Source organism: Bos indicus x Bos taurus, chromosome 1 (genome assembly GCF_003369695.1).
Source record: "Bos indicus x Bos taurus breed Angus x Brahman F1 hybrid chromosome 1, Bos_hybrid_MaternalHap_v2.0, whole genome shotgun sequence".
Classification (NCBI taxonomy): Eukaryota; Metazoa; Chordata; class Mammalia; order Artiodactyla; family Bovidae; genus Bos; species Bos indicus x Bos taurus.
The window spans coordinates 93,355,350-93,375,792 of NC_040076.1; the positions used below are offsets into that span (position 1 = coordinate 93,355,350).

The 20,443-nt window shown below is 37.1% G+C and overlaps 1 protein-coding gene across 13 annotated transcripts in view; it reads right to left on the reverse strand.

Annotated features, from left to right (window-relative positions):
• Window positions 1–20,443, reverse strand: part of NLGN1 (neuroligin 1) — a 955,405-nt gene that overhangs the window by 740,295 nt on the left and 194,667 nt on the right. For 7 of the 13 annotated variants that reach the window (XM_027540713.1, XM_027540690.1, XM_027540705.1 and 4 more), the window contains 2 exons: window positions 10,349–11,160; window positions 9,858–9,917 (listed from right to left, as the gene is read on the reverse strand). In XM_027540713.1, the coding sequence (XP_027396514.1) occupies window positions 9,858–9,917; window positions 10,349–10,841 (553 nt within the window). In that variant the 5' untranslated portion in view covers window positions 10,842–11,160. The remainder of the gene's footprint in view (window positions 1–9,857; window positions 9,918–10,348; window positions 11,161–20,443) is intronic. The other 6 variants (XM_027540764.1, XM_027540773.1, XM_027540783.1 and 3 more) reach the window with 1 other exon arrangement.

Consider the following 20,443-nt stretch of genomic DNA (forward strand, 5'->3'; position numbering starts at 1 on the left):
TTAAACTTGACTTAAGAGATGGGATATCAAGTTAAATTTGAGTTTTTATTTGAAAAGGAGTGTCAGCATGCCTAACTAGCAGCATGTGACCTTGAGTGAGTTATTTAACCCCTACAAGCCATAATTTTTCAACTACAGAATGGGTATAATTATCATACCATTTTGAGATCTTTCTGGGATTCAGTGTGGATGAAAAAAATGGAAAAGCTCATGGTATCTTAAAGAATTTATGTCCAACTAGAACCTCTGTTACCCCAAAATTCATGTGCTGAAGTCCTAATGCTAAATACCTCAGAACATGACCTTATTTAGAAATAGGGTCTTACAGATATAATTAATTAAGAGGAAGTCATTAGGATGGGCTCTAACACAATATTATTAGTATCTTCATAAAAAAGGGTAATTTAATAATTCAATAACAAAATACATCCCAAAATCCAGTTAAAAAACAGGTAGAGGATCTGAATAGATATTTTTCTGAAGAAGACATACAGATGACCAAAAAGTCATCTACAAGAAGATGTTCAACATCACTAATTACCACGGAAATACAAATTAAAACTACAATAAGACATCATCTCATATCTATCAGAATGGCTATTACCAAAAAGACAACTAATAGAAATTGTTGGCAAGGATATTGGGAAAAGGGAGCCCTTGCCCTCTGTTGGTGAGAATGTCAATTGGTGTAGCCACTATGGAAAACAATGTGGAGGATTCTCAAAAAAAATAAAAATAGGACTACCCTATGATTTAGCAATTCTTCTTCTGGGCATTTATCTGAAGAAAACGAAAACATTCATTCAGAAAGATATACCCACATGTTCATTGCAGCATCACTTACAACAGCCAAGATATGGAAACAACCTAAGTACCCACTGATAGCTAAATCGACAATAGAATACTATTAAGCCATAGAAAATGAAACCTTGCCATTCGAGACAACATGGATGGGCATTATGCTAAGGGAAATAAGTCAATGAAGACACTCACTCACTTATAAATGTGGAATTAAAAAATCAAACAAGCAAAACAATAAAAAGTAAGGTTCCAGATAGAACAGCGGCTGGGGTGAGGCATTGGTGAAACGGATGAAGGTGGGGGTCAAAGGTACAAGCTTCCAGTTACAAAATAAGTCACTGGGATGTGAGGTACGGCAAGGTGACTATAGATGATAATATTGTATAATATGTTTGAAAGTTGCTAAGAGTTGACTCATTGGAAAAGACTCTGATGCTGGGAGGGATTGGGGGCAGGAGGAGAAGGGGACGACAGAGGATGAGATGGCTGAATGGCATCACTGACTCAATGGACCTGAGTCTGAGTGAACTCCGGAGTTGGTGATGGACAGGGAGCCATGGCGTGCTGCGATTCACGGGGTCGCAAAGAGTTGGACACGACTGAGCGACTGAACTGAACTGAACTGAAAAGTAAATCATAAAACTCCTCATCATAAGAAAAAAAAATGTTTGTAACTATGTATGGGGATGGCTGCTAACTAGACTTATTGTGTTGATTATTTTCAAGTATATACAAATATCAAATTATAATGGTGTGCACCTAAAGCTAATGTAATATTGCATGTCAACCATGCCTCAGTAGAAAAAGGGAGAATGCCATGTGAAGATATAGGGATAAGACAGCCATCTACAAGCCAGGGGAAGAGACCCAGAACAGCATCTTCCACACAGCCCTCAGAAAGAACCAACAATGCCAATGTCCTGATCTCAGATTTCCAGGCTTTAAAACTGTGAGACCAAAATTTTCTGCTCTGTACATCATGCAGTGTGTGGTGTTTTGTTACAGCAACCCTAGCAAAGAAATGATCTTATCTGGAAATAGGGTTTAGAAAATGTAATCAGGATGAAGTCACACTGGATTGGGATGGGTCATAAATCTTATGATCAGTGTCCTTATGAGAAGACCATGTGAAAACACAGAGACACTGGGAGACACCCAGAGAAGACCACACAACAACAGAAGTAGAGACTGGAGCAATACAACTGCAAGCCAAAGAGGACCAATGACTTTGGCCACCAACAGAAGCTAAGAGAGAAGCAGGAAGATTCATTTCCAGAGATTCCAGAAGTAACCAAATCTGCCAGCTCCTTGATTTTGGACTTCTCAACTCCATAACAGTGAGAGAATAACCTCAGTTGCTTAAAGCCACACAGTTAATGGCAATTTGTTACAGCAGCCTAGGAATCTAATACAGGGAGTGTTACATAAAGTATTCTGTCCACTTACAAAAGACTATGTGAAGACTTATGACTGGAAATTTTGCTTCCACATCAGTCCAGAATTTTAAATTATCAAATCCAGAAGGAGATTATGTGATTGTTACTAAGAAATGTATGACTGGTGTGATTTCTGAAGCTGGTCATTTCTTAAACTATTTAGCATGTATGTACTGTGTTGGCCAAAAAGTTCATTCAGGTTTACCCATAAAATTGTACAGAAAAACCCAAACGTTTTCACCAACCCAATACCACCACATGGAAGGAAAAAGAAGAGGAGGAGAAACATGAAAGGTGAAAAGATTATCAACAAAATCTGTAATGGAAAGTAAAATTAAAGCAAAGACTACATCGTAATTATGAAGCTAGTAGTATGTTCTATTTGTGAAATCAATAAAATATGTATTATTATACTGGGTAAGAGAAAGAGAAGCCTTTTCTACAGAGGGTTTATTTCCTGGCATAGCTCTTTTTGCTGGTGGCATATCATATGTTTTCAATTTCAATCCAATTTTCTATAATAAAAAAAGGTATTTATTCCCCAGAAAAACTGAATTGGTCAACTATAATAGTCTTTTAATCATCAGCTTCAGTAGATTCTCTGCCTGTCAGTAAACAATGGGACAACTGATGCTGTTCATTTAAAACTTTACAACCCTTTTATATCTACTTCATTTCAGAGTTTTGGCTTAAAGTGTTTCGCTTTCAGAAGTCTTAACCATAAGTGTCCAAGGTACTAATTCAAATATGAAGCCATATCTCTGGTTTAATCTTGTTTCCCATTCAAGTCCCCAACAATCCAGATGCTGTACTTATTCCAAAATGCAGTGATTTTTCCACTACCAAACTGGCCATTAATTTCATTTTCCATTTGATCTGGGATCCCAGATAAATGAGATTGCTGTTGCTGCTGTTGTACTGCTTTGTTTTATACCCTCTGTTCTAAAGTTTCCTCCTTAAAGAAAATACAGTTGGCCGGAAAACAGATTATATATCATTGGGCAGGATACTTAACTTTCTTGGTCCTCCATTTCTGCATTTATAAAGTAAGAATAAGAATCTCATAGGATTGTTGTAACATTAACTAATAAGGCTAATGTCTAGAACTTACAAATAGTTCAAAAATGTTAATTCTATCTCCACTTGCCTTAATGTTATGCATTGAATAATTAAAACAGGATCAATAAGAACAGAATCATACCATGACTTCTGCCCATGTACTCATACTCATGGACTCCACCCAGCTACATGCTAATTTAAATTACCTATGAATGCTTTTTTTAATCCAAAACCTCCAACTGTGTACTGGAACCCATCTTTTTCTAAAGATATTATTCTAGAAGTCTATCATCCTTCTCCTATATTTTTAATTGTTCCCTTCCAACTATACACAAATATTTCTCTATTTCTTCCATCTTAACCTACAGCAACAAAACAACCTCTATGGTACCTAATACACCCATTTTTCTGTGCGCTTTTATAGCAAAACTTCTTAAAATTATTATTTATGCTTAGTGACTTTGATCTTCACCCATTCTCTCTTTTACCCACTCCAGTATGTCAGACCCACATAACCTCACAAAAGTTGATTTGGTAGCATTAATCACTCTTATCTATTTTGATGCATTTTCCTTACTTAGATTCTAGGACAACAAAAATATCTTGGTTTACTTCTCATCTTCTCGTCTCACATGTAATACTTTCTTAGTCTCCATTGTCTTTCCTTCTCTTCTTCCAGACCTCTTCATGTTGGAATGGCCCATGGATGAATCTCTTGTATCATTTTCTTTCCTCTATTTTCATTCACTTCCTTTTATTCTCAGTCTGACAACTTTAAAATTTTACCTTTTATATCACAATTCAGTTCAGTGCAGTCAGTCGTGTCTGACTATTTGCGACCCCATGGACTGCAGCACACTAGGCTTCCCTGTCCATCACCAACTCATGGAGCTTGCTCAAACTCACGTCCATTGATTCAGTGATGCCATCCAACCATCTCATCCTCTGTTGTCCCCTTCTCCTTCTGCTTTCAATCTTTCCCAGCATCAGGGTCTTTCCCAATGAGTCAGTTCTTCACATCAAGTGGCCAAAAGACTTCCAAATTTGTACCTCCATGTATATCTCTCTGCTGAATGTCAAATTGGTCCCTTGAAATCTATACATGGATAGAGTCACCTCAAATTGAACATGTTCAAAAGTAAACATCATCCTTCTGTTGTGCCCCCCAAAAAACTATTCTGTGTTGCTTGTTTTTCCATCTTCAGTTCAGTTCAGTTCAGTCACTCAGTCACGTCTGACTCTTTGTGACCCCATGAATTGCAGCATGCCAGGCCTCCCTGCCTATCAGAAACTCTCAGAGTTCACTCAAACTCAAGTCCATCAAGTCTGTGATGCCATCCAGCCATCTCATCCTCTGTCGTCCCCTTCTCCTCCTGCCCCTAATCCCTCGCAGCATCAGAGTCTTTTCCAATAAGTCAACTCTTTGCATGAGGTGGCCAAAGTTCTGGAGTTTCAGCTTCAGCATCATTCCTTCTAAAGAAATCCCCAGGGCCGATCTCTTTCAGAATGGACTGGTTGGATCTCCTTGCAGTCCAACGGACTCTCAAGAGTCTTCTCCAACACCACAGTTCAAAAGCATCAATTCTTCGGCACTCAGCCTTCTTCACAGTCCAACTCTCACATCCATACATGACCACTGGAAAAACCATAGCCTTGACCAGATGGACCTTTGTTGGCAAGTAATGTCTCTGCTTTTTAATATGCTATCTAGGTTGGTCATAACTTTCCCTCCAAGGAGTAAGCGTCTTAATTTCATGGCTGCAATCACCATCTGCAGTGATTTTGGAGCCCCCAAAAATAAAGTCTGACACTGTTTCCACTGTTTCCCCATCTATTTGCCATGAAGTGATGGGACCAGATGCCATGATCTTCGTTTTCTGAATGTTGAGCTTTAAGCCAACTTTTTCACTCTCCACTTTCATCAAGAGGCTTTTTAGTTCCTCTTCACTTTCTGCCATAAGGGTGGTGTCATCTGCATATCTGAATTTATTGATATTTCTCCCAGCAATCTTGATTCCAGCTGTGCTTCTTCCAGCCCAGCGTTTCTGATGATGTACTCTGCATATAAGTTAAGTAAGCAGGGTGATGATATACAACCTTGATGTACTTCTTTTCCTATTTGGAACCAATTTGTTGTTACATGTCCAGTTCTAACTGTTGCTTCCTGACCTGCATATAGGTTTCTAGGAGGCAGGTCAGGTGATCTGGTATTCCCATCTCTTTCTGAATTTTCCACAGTTTATTGTGATCCACACAGTCAAAGGTCTATTCGTCTAGGTATTCAGATCAAAATCTAGGAATCTTCTCTGACTGTTCATTTTCTTTTACAATCCATAACCAAATGATTAAGAAATATATCTGTAATGTATTACGACTTCCACTTCTATTGTTACTTGTCTGGTCTGTGCCTGGATCAGGCTGATGTCTGATCCAAACTACAACAGCCTCTTATTTGCTCTCCCAGTTTCTCCATACTCTTCTACAATCTACTCTTAATATGTCAGCCAGAATGACCTCTTTAATATAAAGTCATATATTAGTCAATATTTGAAGTCAATTTAAAGTCAATATAAAGACCTCTTTAATATAAAGATCATTGCTGCTCTCGCTCTGTACTCTTTCCAGATTCACCATACTCCCAGTTGTTCCTTAAATACAGGAGGAAGAATTAATCTTAATGCCTTTATACTTGCTCTTTGCTGTGTTCTTTCCTCAGATACTTATTTCATTTCCTTCAGGCCTTTACCCGAAGAGGACAATACTATTATTTTCATGTTCCACAAGATACTCTGTTAATTTCTCATCTTTTGAAACCCTTTAAATTTAGTCATTTATTGTGTTTATCATCTAGAGTGTGTCCCATACACTAAGATATAAGCTCCAAGAGGGTAAAGATGTTTTTGCTGTTTATATTTTACTGATGTATTTTGGGGGCCTAGAGTGGTAATCTAACTAGCACAGAGTAAGGACTCAATAAACATTTGTTAATTGAATAAAGAAATTAGATAAAATTGTATAAGCATGAAGAAAGAATATTCTTGAATATAATTCCCCTTTAAAATCTTAAACACACTGACAGCAATGAGTCACTTTTATACATATATCATTAGGAAAATACCAGTTTCTATGTTCAATACACCACCAAATAAACCCTAACTTTATGGAAAAGACTCTTGAATGAATTCAATAGTATCTCAGGTAAAGACTACTGAACAGAGTATGCAACAGTAAAATATTTATGAAAATCAGGAATAAAATTCTTAAGGAGTCAAGAACTGTACCAGAGCCATATACAGAGATTCTAGTTTTCTATACAATAAAACTGGGGTAAAGAACTTGTGCAGAAATGAAAACTGATTCTGCATTCACCTTACAAGAGTTGTGCAAATAACAGTCAAGGTACTGGAGAAATACAAAGCTAAACATCTCTAGGGTATCTGTAAGCCAATTGATTTCCAGTGGATTCTCTGGGTCCCTTGTTCTTCCTTCTCATGTTGACTGCCTAATATTTGACCACATTCCTGTTTGTTGGCAACTCTCACAAGAGCGCAAACTAGAGAATGCAAAAATGAAACATAAGCAAATTAAAGCTACTCCTGATTGCAGTCAAGAGGACTATGCTGGAATCTTGGGACAGAGAGAAAACACGTGTACTATTTAAAAGTATTCACAGAACCTACTTTCATATTTCTAAAGTAAGGACGGTCATATACTTTCTTCATAAAGTTTTGGTGATAAGTTGTCAGTCCTCTATATCCAAATTCCAATTTATATCCCATATCGTCTGCCCATGTGGCCAAGTGTTGGCAGTCATCTCATTTTAAGCATTAATCCTTTCTTTCAATTTTGCAAGGATAAAAACCCTGAAGAAATATCTAGAGAGTAATTAACATATGGCTAAAACTATCATGGGAAATTTAAAAAGATGGATTAAAGGGTACAACTGGGACCTGTTGTAAAAGAGAGGAAACCGATTGGTAAAAATATGGTTTTTTCTTCACTTGCACAGGAAAAAAATCTTATAAAGGCTTTATTTAAAAATCACAGCAAGGCGTCTCTTAGAGAAAGATTTCTTCATCTCATACAAACTAAAAGTGTAGAAAATATTTGTTCTTTGTAAACCTACTTGAATGTAAGTTCTATAGGAAGAGAGAACTTTGTTTCATTCATTACTGACAGTGCCTATAATAGGCAATTAGGAATATTTTTGAATGAATATAGCATAAACAGATTGACACAAGAGTAGGAGTCCATCTGCCTCTGCAGATGACCATACACAATTTTAAAAAAAGAGATGAATAATAAGTCAGAATTTTATTGGTACCTAGATAAAATGCAACACAACTACTCCTATACTTCCTAAATCATCCTTTATAAACTTCCAGAATTTTGTTGAAGAACTCACAGTCTATTTGCAATATATATATTAGTATATACATACACATGAAATGATTAATATTTTCAACCAGGAAAACATGATTTCTGAAAATGACCAAAATAGACACTTCATGATAAAAAAAAGAAAAAAAAAGGTGAAAGTTTGGGGGGAAAAATTCAACTACTCTATGTAAAAGACTAGCTCTAAAATTTATTTTCTTTTTTAAAAAAACTATTATCTATAAAAAATTACAGTAAAATTTTTGTTATTTAGATTCTAGGATAATATAAAAGTAGCAAATAAGTAAGTATAACTTAAATAAGTTATTTAATAACTTAAATAAACTTTAATACTTAAATAACTTAAGTTATACTTACTTATTTGCTACTTACTTATTATTTATTAATAATATAGTAAATACCAAAGTAAACCAATTTTTTAGAATTCTTAATATAAAAACACAATTGATGTGGACTATAAACTACACAGACTGATGTAGGTATCTATAGATCTTGTCCTCAGGCTAATTATAAATTAGTTCAAAGTTTGCCAAAGTAAATAGCACAGCTTACATACTTCTTTGCCAACTGTCTCATAAAGCAGATGGAACCAACAATCTAAAGGACAATGAAAAATAACTTTTTTAACAAATCCGTTTTCTTCTGAAGTTGTATGAAAAGAAAGGTCACTTTCTCACTAGCTTACCTTTTGATGTCCTAATCATTTTTTGATTGTACACATTTTTATGTATTATGCTCTATTTATGCATTCTTCAATAGCATCTTTATTTATGACTTTGTGAATCAACATCTTTGTGATAGGAGGCGAAAGTCACTTAGCTAATTACACATGCTTGATAAGCTGCATAATAATAACCACTGCAGCATTGTACATTAGTTGAAAGCATGTAAATTACTGCAGTTATTCTCATTTGGGAAAAAACAAGAGACTTTTCTTTTAGTTACTTAAAACATCTTTGTTGCCTCCATATCCACCTTCTTAAGTATACTATTCTTTCAGCCCAAATCATGACGTTAATAATAAAACGAAGGTTAAATCCAATTCTATGAGTCTAACCAAAGAAATAAGAACAAAAACAAAATTCCAATTAATGCAAATACAGTTAAGGACTTGGTTATATGAAGCTTCTTCCAGATAATGCAATTGTAGTAAAAACGAACAGTTTAGACACTCCCCACCCCACACAGTTGTTGTAATGAAATCTGACTTGGTCCAGCCAGGAGATTAGAAGTGCATACAGAGAGAGAATGTACAGCACTAGAATATTAATATGACTTCTGTATGAAGATTGAAAATTCGGCAAAGTTATAGTAAGGTCAAAATAACACTTAGATAATTTACTGCCAGAGAAAATCATACTCTCCTATGAGTGATTTACTGGATGTTATATAAAAATGGAGTGTGGACAAGCTACATTCAGATGCAAGCTTGCAGCTGTCAGTGTCTACATTTGCTCAATCTGGCTAGAGGATGATTTGAAGGTTGATTTAATTGTAGCTTCTGAATCATGTTCTTCCCTATGTTTTAAATTGTTTAACATAAATATAAAAATGTTAAAGCAATTTTAAGACTGTAAATATTTCGTATAAAAAGCTGCAAATCCCCTTTTTTTTTTTCTGGAGGAATGACTGAAAATAGGAAGACTGTCTGGGAAAATATACCATTACTTAATAATGGTGATTGCCCAATAGTTACAGCAAATATGAGAAAGTTCATAGGGTCTTCAGAGAGAACTAAGGATAAACAAACAAAACCCAGGTTTTTGTGATCTGTTTCCTATAAAAGAAACAGGAATCTATTATCTACTAAAAAAAAAAAAGGTTCAGAGATCAAAGTTGACCAGCTGGGAAGGCAACATCTTTGGTTACCCTGCCGGCAACGTAATTACCTAAGTATCTTCTCTATACCCAAACTCAAAGCAGAGATTCAAATCCTGCCCATGCTACCAGCGCCAACACAAGGCTCCACCAAGGAGCTTTGTCAACGTCTAGTCAGCTAGAGCTCTCCTCAACCATCTCTCTCTTCTTTGACAGGCTTCATTAAATTCCAGGTGTCACCTAGCCATTCACTTCCACCATCAGCAAATCATCCTTAGGGAGAATATCTTGTTCCTCCTCTGCAAGCTGTTTCCCCCATTTTTTTATTTCCACTTTTATACATACCTCCTTTTCTACATATTTTCTTGCCGGGTTTTCTGGCACATTCCTTGGATATTCTTTTTACTGAAAAATGAATAGAAGACTAGAAAATAACATGGCGCTCCATCACAGACCGCCGGAACATGCAACACCACTATCTAACTTAATATGCTCCTGCATTTACTGAGTGCGAGATCCCCGACTTGGCTGAGTCTGCACATGCAATGGAGAAATGTTGATGCATCTTCTCAGAAGTCATTCGGTAGGAAATGGAAATTAGGAACCCATTTCTACCTAAATATACGTGCTGCAGAGGAAAGAAAAGGAGTAGGCACAGGGAAAAATAAGAACAGATACACTAACACATATAAACAGAGAGGCATGCACGCATGTAAAATATGTCTACATGCCAACAGGAAAAGCCATGCATGCTATCAGTGCATACAGACTAATATCGTTAGAATAAAAGAGAGAAATAGAAATATATCTCCCTGTTTTTCCTGTAGTAAACTCACCATCCTCAGTTGGGACGTATATGTTTAAATACAGGCAATCTTCACTCTGGTCTTGTACATACGATGAAACCACATCCAAGTTATTAGTAAACCACACAGGAAGCATGACTTCCGGCAATCTGCCATCAATGATATTCTGGGGGCAGACAGGAGCAAACTGAGTAGCATTCCTGATGTCGGACCAAGGAGACGGTGGTTCCGGAGGCTGAAAACGATGTTCCCCTGTTGGCGGGGCTGCATATGGAACACCAAGAAACTGAATAACAGGACCCAGAATTTCATTATTGAGTTCTTTCTTGATCCCTCTTATTTTGCCAAAGTTGGTAGTCACCAGGGGGTCTGCATCATCCAGTTTTTGTGAGAGCACATGGGCAGCGTGAAGCAAACAGCTTAACACACAAAGAGTCAATGAGGCACCCAACCCCCTGTGTACCAAGCAGGTCATGACTGCTCTCCAAACATAATCCGGCCACGTGCATCTGGGCACTGCCATGGTCCCACATTAGTTGTGTAGTTGTCTGGTTACAGTGAGTCAAAGGTATTTGTATCCACTTGAGAAAAACCGTATATTGGTAGACTACACCTCTGATTTCTTAAAGGCGAGTTTGTTAAGAAAAGCTCAGAAAGCTCTTTGTGCAGCCAGTATCTCCACTGATTTCATGTGTATTGAAGTAACATCTTCAATTATCACTATTTATCAGACCATATCCTATTGACTATTCTGTTTTCCATCGTAGCAATGTGGTGAGAGTGGCCACTGACTGTACATTTCCCGCTTACAAATCAAATCCAGTTGGCTGCAGGTCTATATCCTAGAGAAAATGAAAATAAATAATTAGTACAAACGAGCTAAAATAGAGTGATAACTAGATGTTTTACAAGCTACAGAAATACATTAATAGTGGCTGGAGTCAGGTGAGTTAAATGCTACCACAGGAAAATTATGCTTTGATGTAAGATGACAGGTAAAATAACCGAGTATTAGAATATTGAGAAACTTGCCTCCTGACTTTATACACATTTAACAGACAGCAGTTCTTGTCAAAATATACAGTGTCAGGAGAATTTCACAATACAGTTTTTTTTTAAATACTGAAGGCTTATGTTAAATTTTTCCTTTATTGAAGATCTTCAATCATTTTATGGAACCATAGTATTAATCATCAAATATACTAAAAATTAGGACTCAATAGCAGAAAACCTTTTTTAAAAAATATTGGTAGGGGATTAGTGGAATCGAAATAAACTTTGTAAGAATGACTATGTTTATTAAACAAACAAAGTATGGGCCCAATCCCATGTTATACAGATAAGACAAAAATAATTTTAGAACAAGAACATCAATGCTAGCTCAACTATAATCATTTAGTGCAACTAATTCTGAAAGAGATGGGCATACCAGACCACTTGACCTGCCTCCTGACAAATCTGTATGCAGGTCAGGAAGCAACAGTTAGAACTGAACATGGAACAACAGACTGGTTCCAAATAGGGAAAGGAGTACGTCAAGGCTGTATATTGTCAGCCTGCTTATTTAACTTATATGCAGAGTACATCAGGAGAAACGCTGGGCTGGATGAAGCACAAGCTGGAATCAAGACTGCCGGGAGAAATATGAATGTCCTCAGATATGCAGATGACACCACCCTTATGGCAGAAAGTGAAGAAGAACTAAAGAGCCTCTTGCTGAAAGTAAAAGAGGAGAGTGAAAAAGTTGGCTTAAAGCACAACATTCAGAAAACTAAGATCATGAAATCCAGTCCCATCACTTCATGGCAAATAGACGGGGAAACAGGGCAAACAGTGGAAACAGTGGCTGACTTTATTTTTCTGGGCTCCAAAATCACTGCAGATGGTGATTGCAGCCATGAAATTAAAAGACGCTTACTCCTTGGAAGGAGGGTTATGACCAACCTAGATAGCATATTGAAAAGCAGAGACATTACTTTGCCAAAAAATGTCCATCTAGTCAAGGCTATGGTTTTTCCAGTGGCCATGTATGTATGTGAGTGTTGGACTATAAAGAAAGTGAGCGCAGAAGAATTGATGCTTTAAACTGTGGTGTTGGAGAAGACTCTTGAGGGTCCCTTGGACTGCAAGGAGATCCAACCAGTCCATTCTAAAGGAGATCCGTCCTGGGTGTTCATTGGAAGGACTGATGTTGAAGCTGAAACTCCAATACTTTGGCCACCTCATGCAAAGAGCTGACTCATTTGAAAAGACCCTGATGCTGGGAAACATTAAGGGCAGGAGGAGAAGGGGACAACAGAGGATGAGATGGTTGGATGGCATCACTGACTCAATGGACATGGGTTTGGGTAGACTCCTGGAGTTGGTGATGGACAGGGAGGCCTGGCGTGCTGCGGTTCATGGGGTCACAAAGAGTCGGACACGACTGAGCGACTGAACTGAACTGAACCTTATAAGGTCAGTCTCCTTGCTATTTCTCAAAAGTATACACAAAGTCATTGGCTACAGTTCCTTCACCTTCAATTAAGATTCAAGAATTTAAAAGACAAATTACCATTAGACACAACTTGGAAAAGAGACAGAAGTTGGCATCATTATTTGCAGATTTTTTTAACCATCTAGTTATATATTTTAGGCCTTCCCTGGTGGCTCAGTAGTAAAGAACCCACCTGCCAACGCAGGAGACATAATATATATATTTTAGATATCAGTAAAATTGCAACAGGAAAATGAATTTTGAGTCAAAGTCAATATATTTTAAATTAGAAATGTTCTTACTATCTGACAGAAATCAAAGGAACAGTACAAAAAAGAATGTGGTAGTTTAAAAGAACAACCATACCTAATCATAACATCCTGCATATTGACACTAATCAAACATCTAACACTGACTACCCAGTCCAACTTAAGACACATCAGAATAAAATGTAACGTTCAGTGCCATGCATTTCACAGCATACCTTACATTAACTGCAAAATACCAAACAACTCAGCAAATTTGTCTTCTCTTGTTCAAGCAACTTTTTAGACTGCTTAGTTTGAAAACAACAGTGTTGTTTTGTATTATAGATGGTTCTATCCTGTCATTTTATGGGAAGATTCCTGAAGAAGTGCTGGTCTGGCAGTGAGGCTGCCCTGACTTTGTGTTAAAACTATATAGGGCAGCAGGAGATTTGATTCAAGCCTGGTGTTCCCTTAGCTCTAAACAATTCATCACAGATGGCAATAAGGAGATAAATGTCTTTCTTCAAGAATATCTCAGTCTGTGTTAATTCGCATACCTTTGCTGTGAAAGCATATTAACATACAAAAGTCAGGCTTAGACCACCCCATTTCTGTGCCAGAACTCCAGCATCTGTTGAAGATTTAGCTACACAAACTCATTTCTGTTGAGTATGTAATGCTCATTCTTGCACAGAATTGTGGTGGGCCGCAATTAGGTCTTTTCTGATCACATTTTGGTCTTAAACAACTAGGTCTTTCCTGGTCACATTTTGGTGTTAAAATGCAGCATTTTTGACACCTAAAGTAGAGAACCTGTGGTGAGGATTTAAAAGTCTCCAACACCATATTTTATACAGCCTAATCTTCAATAGTTATTTCTAAATATTCATTACACACTTACATGCTCATCAATAATAAAAAAGTACTTGTTTGGTTCCTAACAAAATAACTCTCATTTTCATGCTCACAAATCCTTAACTGTGTTAAAAATAAAAGGGCTGCTGTTTCCCACTAATGTGCTACTTTAACACAAATTGTAGAGGATGAGAATTTTGCATGCCATGGCAAGTTTTCAAATTCTAATGTTTAGCTTTCGAGGTTACAAAAACATCCCATTATACATGGGCTGACCTGTACAGGGAATTATAGTATGGACCCTAAATAGTTTTCAGAGGTCACTGTTATAACAACAGTTGCCCAAGTGCAATGTACAAATATGGCTAGTTTAAATAACTGAAAATTTAAACGTGTGTGTGTGTATTAGTTGCTCACTCATGTCCAACTCTTTGCAACCACATGGACTGTGTAGCCCACCAGGCTCCTCTGTCCATGGGATTCTCCAGGCAAGAATACTGGAATGGGTAGCCATTCCCTTTTCCAGGGGATCTTCCTGACCCAGGGATGGAACCCAGGCCTTCTGCATTGCAGGCAGATTCTTTACTGCCTGAGCCACCAGAGAAGCTGTGTGTGTGTGTGTGTGTGAGCGCACGCCAAAATATAGACTCTCAAATTTGTTGTTAGGAAATTTTTCCTATTTATTGGTGTTTCCTTGGTATATGCCAAACCCTTAGCTTTTAAACCTTTACACCTCATTTACAACAACCCTATAAACTGGGTTCAACAGTTATTCCCTTTTTACTCACAAGGTATCAAGACTTAAAGAGGTTAAGTGCCTTGGCCCTGGTTCTCAGCTCATCAATAGCAGATCCAGGAGCCCACTGGCATCTAATTTAAAGGCCATCCTTTTGATCATTACACTAGATACAGTCTCTAACTTCACAATTAACACTTTAAAAAAAATTGATCCTAGTGCCTTTAAAAATGAATTGTAAAAGTGTTTTATGTTCCTTCAGAAGATAGACTCTAGGTAAATTCTCTGACAATTTCATAGAAACAGAAATTTAAATGCTTACCCTGTTCTTATTGGAACTTTGGATTTTGTTACCTTTTTCTAATGACTTTTAAAAAAATTATTTATTTTAATCAGAGGATAATCACTTTATTGTGATGGTTTTTGCCATTCATCAACACGAATCAGTCACATGAAGACATGTGTTCCTCCCACTCTGAACCCCCTCCCGCTTTCCTCCTCACCCCATCCCTCTGGGTTGTCCCAGAGCACTGGCTGTAGGTGCCCTGCTTCATGCGTTCACTTGTATTGGCCATCTATTTTACATATGGTAATGTACATGTTTCAATGCTAGTCTCTCAAATCATCCCACCCTCCTCCCACTGAGTCCAAAAATCTGTTCTTTACATCTGTCTCCTTGGCTGCTCTGCATGTAGTATCGTTATTACCGTCTTTCTAAATTCCATATATATGAGCTAATACACTGTATTTTTCTTTCTCTTTCTGACTTACTTCACTCTGTATAATATGCTCCAGTTTCATCCACCTCATTAGAAATGATTCAAATGTTTTCCTTTTTATAACTTAGTAATATTCCATTGTGTATATGAACCACAACTTCCTTACCCATTCATCTGCAGATGGACCTCTAAGTTGCTTCCATTGTAAATATTGTAAATAGCTATTGTAAATAGCACTGCAATGAACATTGGGGTAGATGTGTCTCTCTCAATTCTGGTTTCCTCAGGATGTATGCCCAGCAGTGGGACTACTGAGTCGTATGGCAGTTCTATTCCCAGTTTTTTAAGGAATCTCAACACTGTTCTCCATAGTGGCTGGATCAGTTTGCAAGATTTTGTTACCTTTTTTTCACCTTTTTTAATTTTACATTGAATGGGTGTTCATATGCATTTACACAAGATCATTTTAAAATAATGATGAGTAACCAAAAAAAGCCCAACTTTATAAGAGCACAAATGTCCATTAACAGATATTGACAGATGAACTATGATATATTCACAAATTAAAATTCTATACGTCAGTGAAAATAAGGAACATAGACCTAAATATCAACATGAGTAAATCCTAAAATTTTTGAACAAAGATTACATACAGTAAAATGTTATTTAAATAAACCTTAAAATACGTGAAACAAAACTACGCATTATTCACAGATGGATGAATATGTAATAACACATGATTTATTATCCATGGGTAAGAAGAAAAGGATATGAAATTAGTTCTAGCAATTAATTAATGCCATTAATTGATTAATTGGAACTATGAATGATAACCTACAATGGGACCGTAAAAGACCACAATTAACTACAGCAAGTTCTAAAAATCTAAGATTTTGATCATGTTGGGTGATGTGTATACACACATGTGAATACACACGTGTGCACACACACCTTTGTTGAGGAATTCTCTACATTTTTCTGAATGTTTGAAGTATTTCATAATAAATATTGATTATACATTAAAATAATGAGGTCAGAAAATCCTTATTCAGCAGTCCAGGCAAGTAGATGAATTTACTAATCCACACTGGATTAGCTTTCCTCTGACTTTTTAGTAGGTGAAGATAACTAGCTCACAAATTCCTCCATTATTCTTCTTTGCTTAAGGCATGTGCAATTCCAAAGGGACTGCAAAAATAAAACAAAATCAAATGACAAAAACAACAAAACAAAATAAATAACATTTAAACAAAACATCAAAAATGGGAATATATTATCTCCTGCATTAATTTATCATAATACCTGGTCCATTAACTAGTTTGTTCCTGAGTGACCCAGATCAGAGATGATGCTAGAAAGAATATAAAGAAATTTCTAGAACATTAAATATTCACAGTAGGTGGACACATTCATCCAATTCTTTCTTTACTCAACAAACATTTATTGGGTATCCATGATATGCATGCTGTTGTGCTAAATCTTACAAGAATTTAATGATAAGTACAGCCTACTAATTGTTTCCAAGTAGCTACAATATTGAAAAGAAACATCACATTAAAAATGGCTCTACTGCAGGTTGGAATGTGACATGTTTTCAGTAAATATATAATTACAGGGAGTTGGAACCCAGGAAGGTGTCTGCAACTTTTAGCTTTACATAGCCTATTATGTTGTATTTTTAATATTACCTATATATTTTCTATTTTACTTTGTTTTTACTGATTGTTTTCATTTGTTCAATCCAACCCCACCTACTGAATTTTTTATTCAGGGGCAAGAATTTTGTGTTATTTTTATATCCATCGTAAAATCTATGTGAAAATCCTTTACCAAGTGTAGGCATAGGTTGCAAATGATCTGGACTGACCACACACTTATTACCAAAGCTGCTTAAAGTTTGACCAATGCTACACAACCGATAGTTGTTATTCACCATAGTTATATGCCATAAAGTCACTGCAAACACTGAATTGGGAAATATGGATCCATCGCTCAAAGAGAAATGGATCTGTGTGTGTGTGTGTGTGTATATATGTATATATATGTGTATATATGGGCTTCCCTCACAGCTTAGTTGGTAAAGAATCTGCCTGCGATACAGGAGACCCCAGTTCGATTCCTGGGTAGAGAAGATCCACTGGAGAAAGGATAGGCTATCCACTCCAGTATTCTTGGGCTTCCCTTGTGGCTCAGCTGGTAAAGAATCTGCCTGCAATGCAGGAGACCTGGGTTTGATCCTTGGGTTGGGAAAATCCCCTGGAGAAGAGAAAGGCTACCCACTCCAGTACTCTGGCCTGGAGAATAGTCCATGGGGTCACAGAGAGTCAGACACGACTGAGTGACTTTCACTTCACACTTCACACATGTATATACTTATATACATATTTCACATTGTTGTGAATGAATTCATCCCGGTAGATTCTATTTTCTTTATTTTACAAAAGAGAAAACAAAACTCAAAAGTGTTTAGTGACTTGTCTGAAGCCACTTCACTAATGGGCTTCCCAGGTGGCTGAGTGGGTAAAGAATCCCCCTATAATGCAGGAGATGTGGGTTTGATCCCTGGGTCAGGAAGATCCCCTGGAGGAGGGCATGGCAACCCTCCTAGCCTTGAGAATCCCAGGGATAGAGGAGCCTGGCAGGCTACAGTCCATAGAGTTGCACAGAGTCGGACACAACTAAAGCAACTGAGCATGCACGCACCTCATTAACAGATGTCAGAGCTGGGATTCAAATCCCCTCTACCTCACCCCAGAGCTGGAGCTTCTTGCACTGCAGTGCACTTTCTACTGTCTCCATGCTCTGATCATCTCTGTGTGGGAGTTGAAGCAAGAAGTCAGATCATCACCTTGCTCAATCTCAGCAGGAAGTGTGCTCATGTGGTGACTCACATTTTTTGCTGCTTTGCTCATGTCTGTGAATGACTGCAAAAGCACTATGAGTATTGACTTTGGGGTTAAAAAAAATTTAGTGAACAGGCAAAACTGTAATACAGATCCAGGAATAATGAAGACTGACTGTATTAACTAAAGAAAAATTATGTTTTGTATCTATGAATCTATAAGTTATTTTGAGGTCAGAACATATTAGCCTTGTAACAGCACTTAGTAATAATAATGGGATTTAAGAGTTGCATTTCATAATAATAATGTCATAAAATTTCATTTAGTAACATCTGGTTTCAGTGGAGTGTAGCAGTTTTCAAAAGCCAAGCCTGGCCATGCAACTGAAATGTGCTTTCGGGAGGAGCTCACTGTAAAAGAACCTGACCATCAGCAGACTGTGGGCTTCCTATACCAAGATGCTTCACATTCACACTGGTGGTGGTTCAAGACCTTGAAACAAGGGGTATCCCATGAGACCCAGGAGTGGGAGAACAAAGAAGCCTGAGTCTGAGTTTCCAGGCCCCATTCAGTGCATATCCTTCTCCTGCTATTGCTCTATTTGCCTGTAATAAAGCTGCCCAATGAGTATAAACTATTTGACCACTTAATGTAAGTAATGTGCAATTAATTCACATAGTAAGTAATTAAAAATGAAAAGAATAAACAAATGTATGCAATCAGAAAAAAAAAATGTTAGGCTTTAAAAGAAGAGACAGGTCTACTTCAAGTTAGTGGAACAAGAGAGTTCATGAATCAAGAGGAATATGAGCTCGGCCTCAAAGAATTAGACCAACATTGATGGTCACAGAAGGAATTCTGGGTAGAGGGCACATTCTAGAAACAGTGGAAAATATATGTAGTGAATAGTGTGGCGCTCAACCTCCCTGAGGGCAAGTTCACACTCCAAGGCAGGAAGTCCACACCAGTGCACAAAGGTCTGCTCTTCCTTTCTCAATGCAGACCCACTCAGAGGGGCCATTCCAGCCCCCAAGCTCCCTACGGAAAGGGGCCAAGGGAGAGGTTGGTGGTGATTCCCTGGTTCTCCCCGCCTGGGTGCTTTTCCCAATGGCAAGCCCAAATAAACTTTTAACAAGCAAATCTTCATCTCAGAGTCTCTTTTATTTTTTTCCCTGAGAAACCTGAAAGAAAGGAAAAAGAAGGAGCCACATTTGAGAAGGGCACAGTTTGGTTTGGCCAGAACACAGAGTAAGTGAGGCTGAGCACTGGATGAGACTTGAAAGGCAGGCTACAGCCAAATCAAGCAAGCTCTCCATTAAAAGGCTAAAGAGTTTGGATATTTTATTCACTGGATGATGAAAAGCCATTAAATAGACTTAGGAGGGGGAAAGTATTATCAAATATATTCACAAGAAAATTAAACTGGCAATACTGTGGAGCAGAAATCCCCAAAGTAATGGGCTTATACCCCACCACAAGAGGACCAGATGAGAGAAGGGAAGTAAATAGTTGAACTTCTATGTATTATAATTTTTTATAAAGCATAAAGAGAACAAAACTAAGCTTGATAATATGTATACATGGTTTCATACCAGTGACCTCACACAGTTGTATGTTGCATACAGCACTTGAGATGTTCTTGGGAAGGTGATGGTTCTATTCTGTAGTGGATTTGCCAGGAGTAGCATTTTGTTGTTGTTACTGCTCCTTTTCAATGTTTGGTGATGTATTAGAGCTAATACCACTGGATAAGCACATTTACACATTTTTCATCATGTTTTAGTTAATATAAACCTCACAAAATTGACTACTAAATTAAGTTTTCCCCACAAGATAAATACAGATTAAAAGAAAGTACTAACAATAGAATATGGATGTGAAACGAGCAGAAATGAAACCTCTCCTGGTTCTAGCATAAGCTCTTTCTCAGCTATACTGCAAGACTGAAAATAATGACTACCTTGTCATATATAATAACAGGCAGAAAAAATATTTGAAAACATGAAGAAGATAACTTTGAAATGGAAATACAGATACATTTTAGTAGCTCTGACCTGTGCCTTAAGAATCTCTACAACTTTAGATATTAATAAATAATGGGAAGAAGCTATCAAGTTTATAAGATATTAAAAAAAAACCCTGACTTTTTCTCATTATTTGATGTCTATTTTTGTGTTGTGTTGCAATCTGATAATAGAAAGATTTATCAAGGAGTATAAATATATATATATTTATACATATATACATA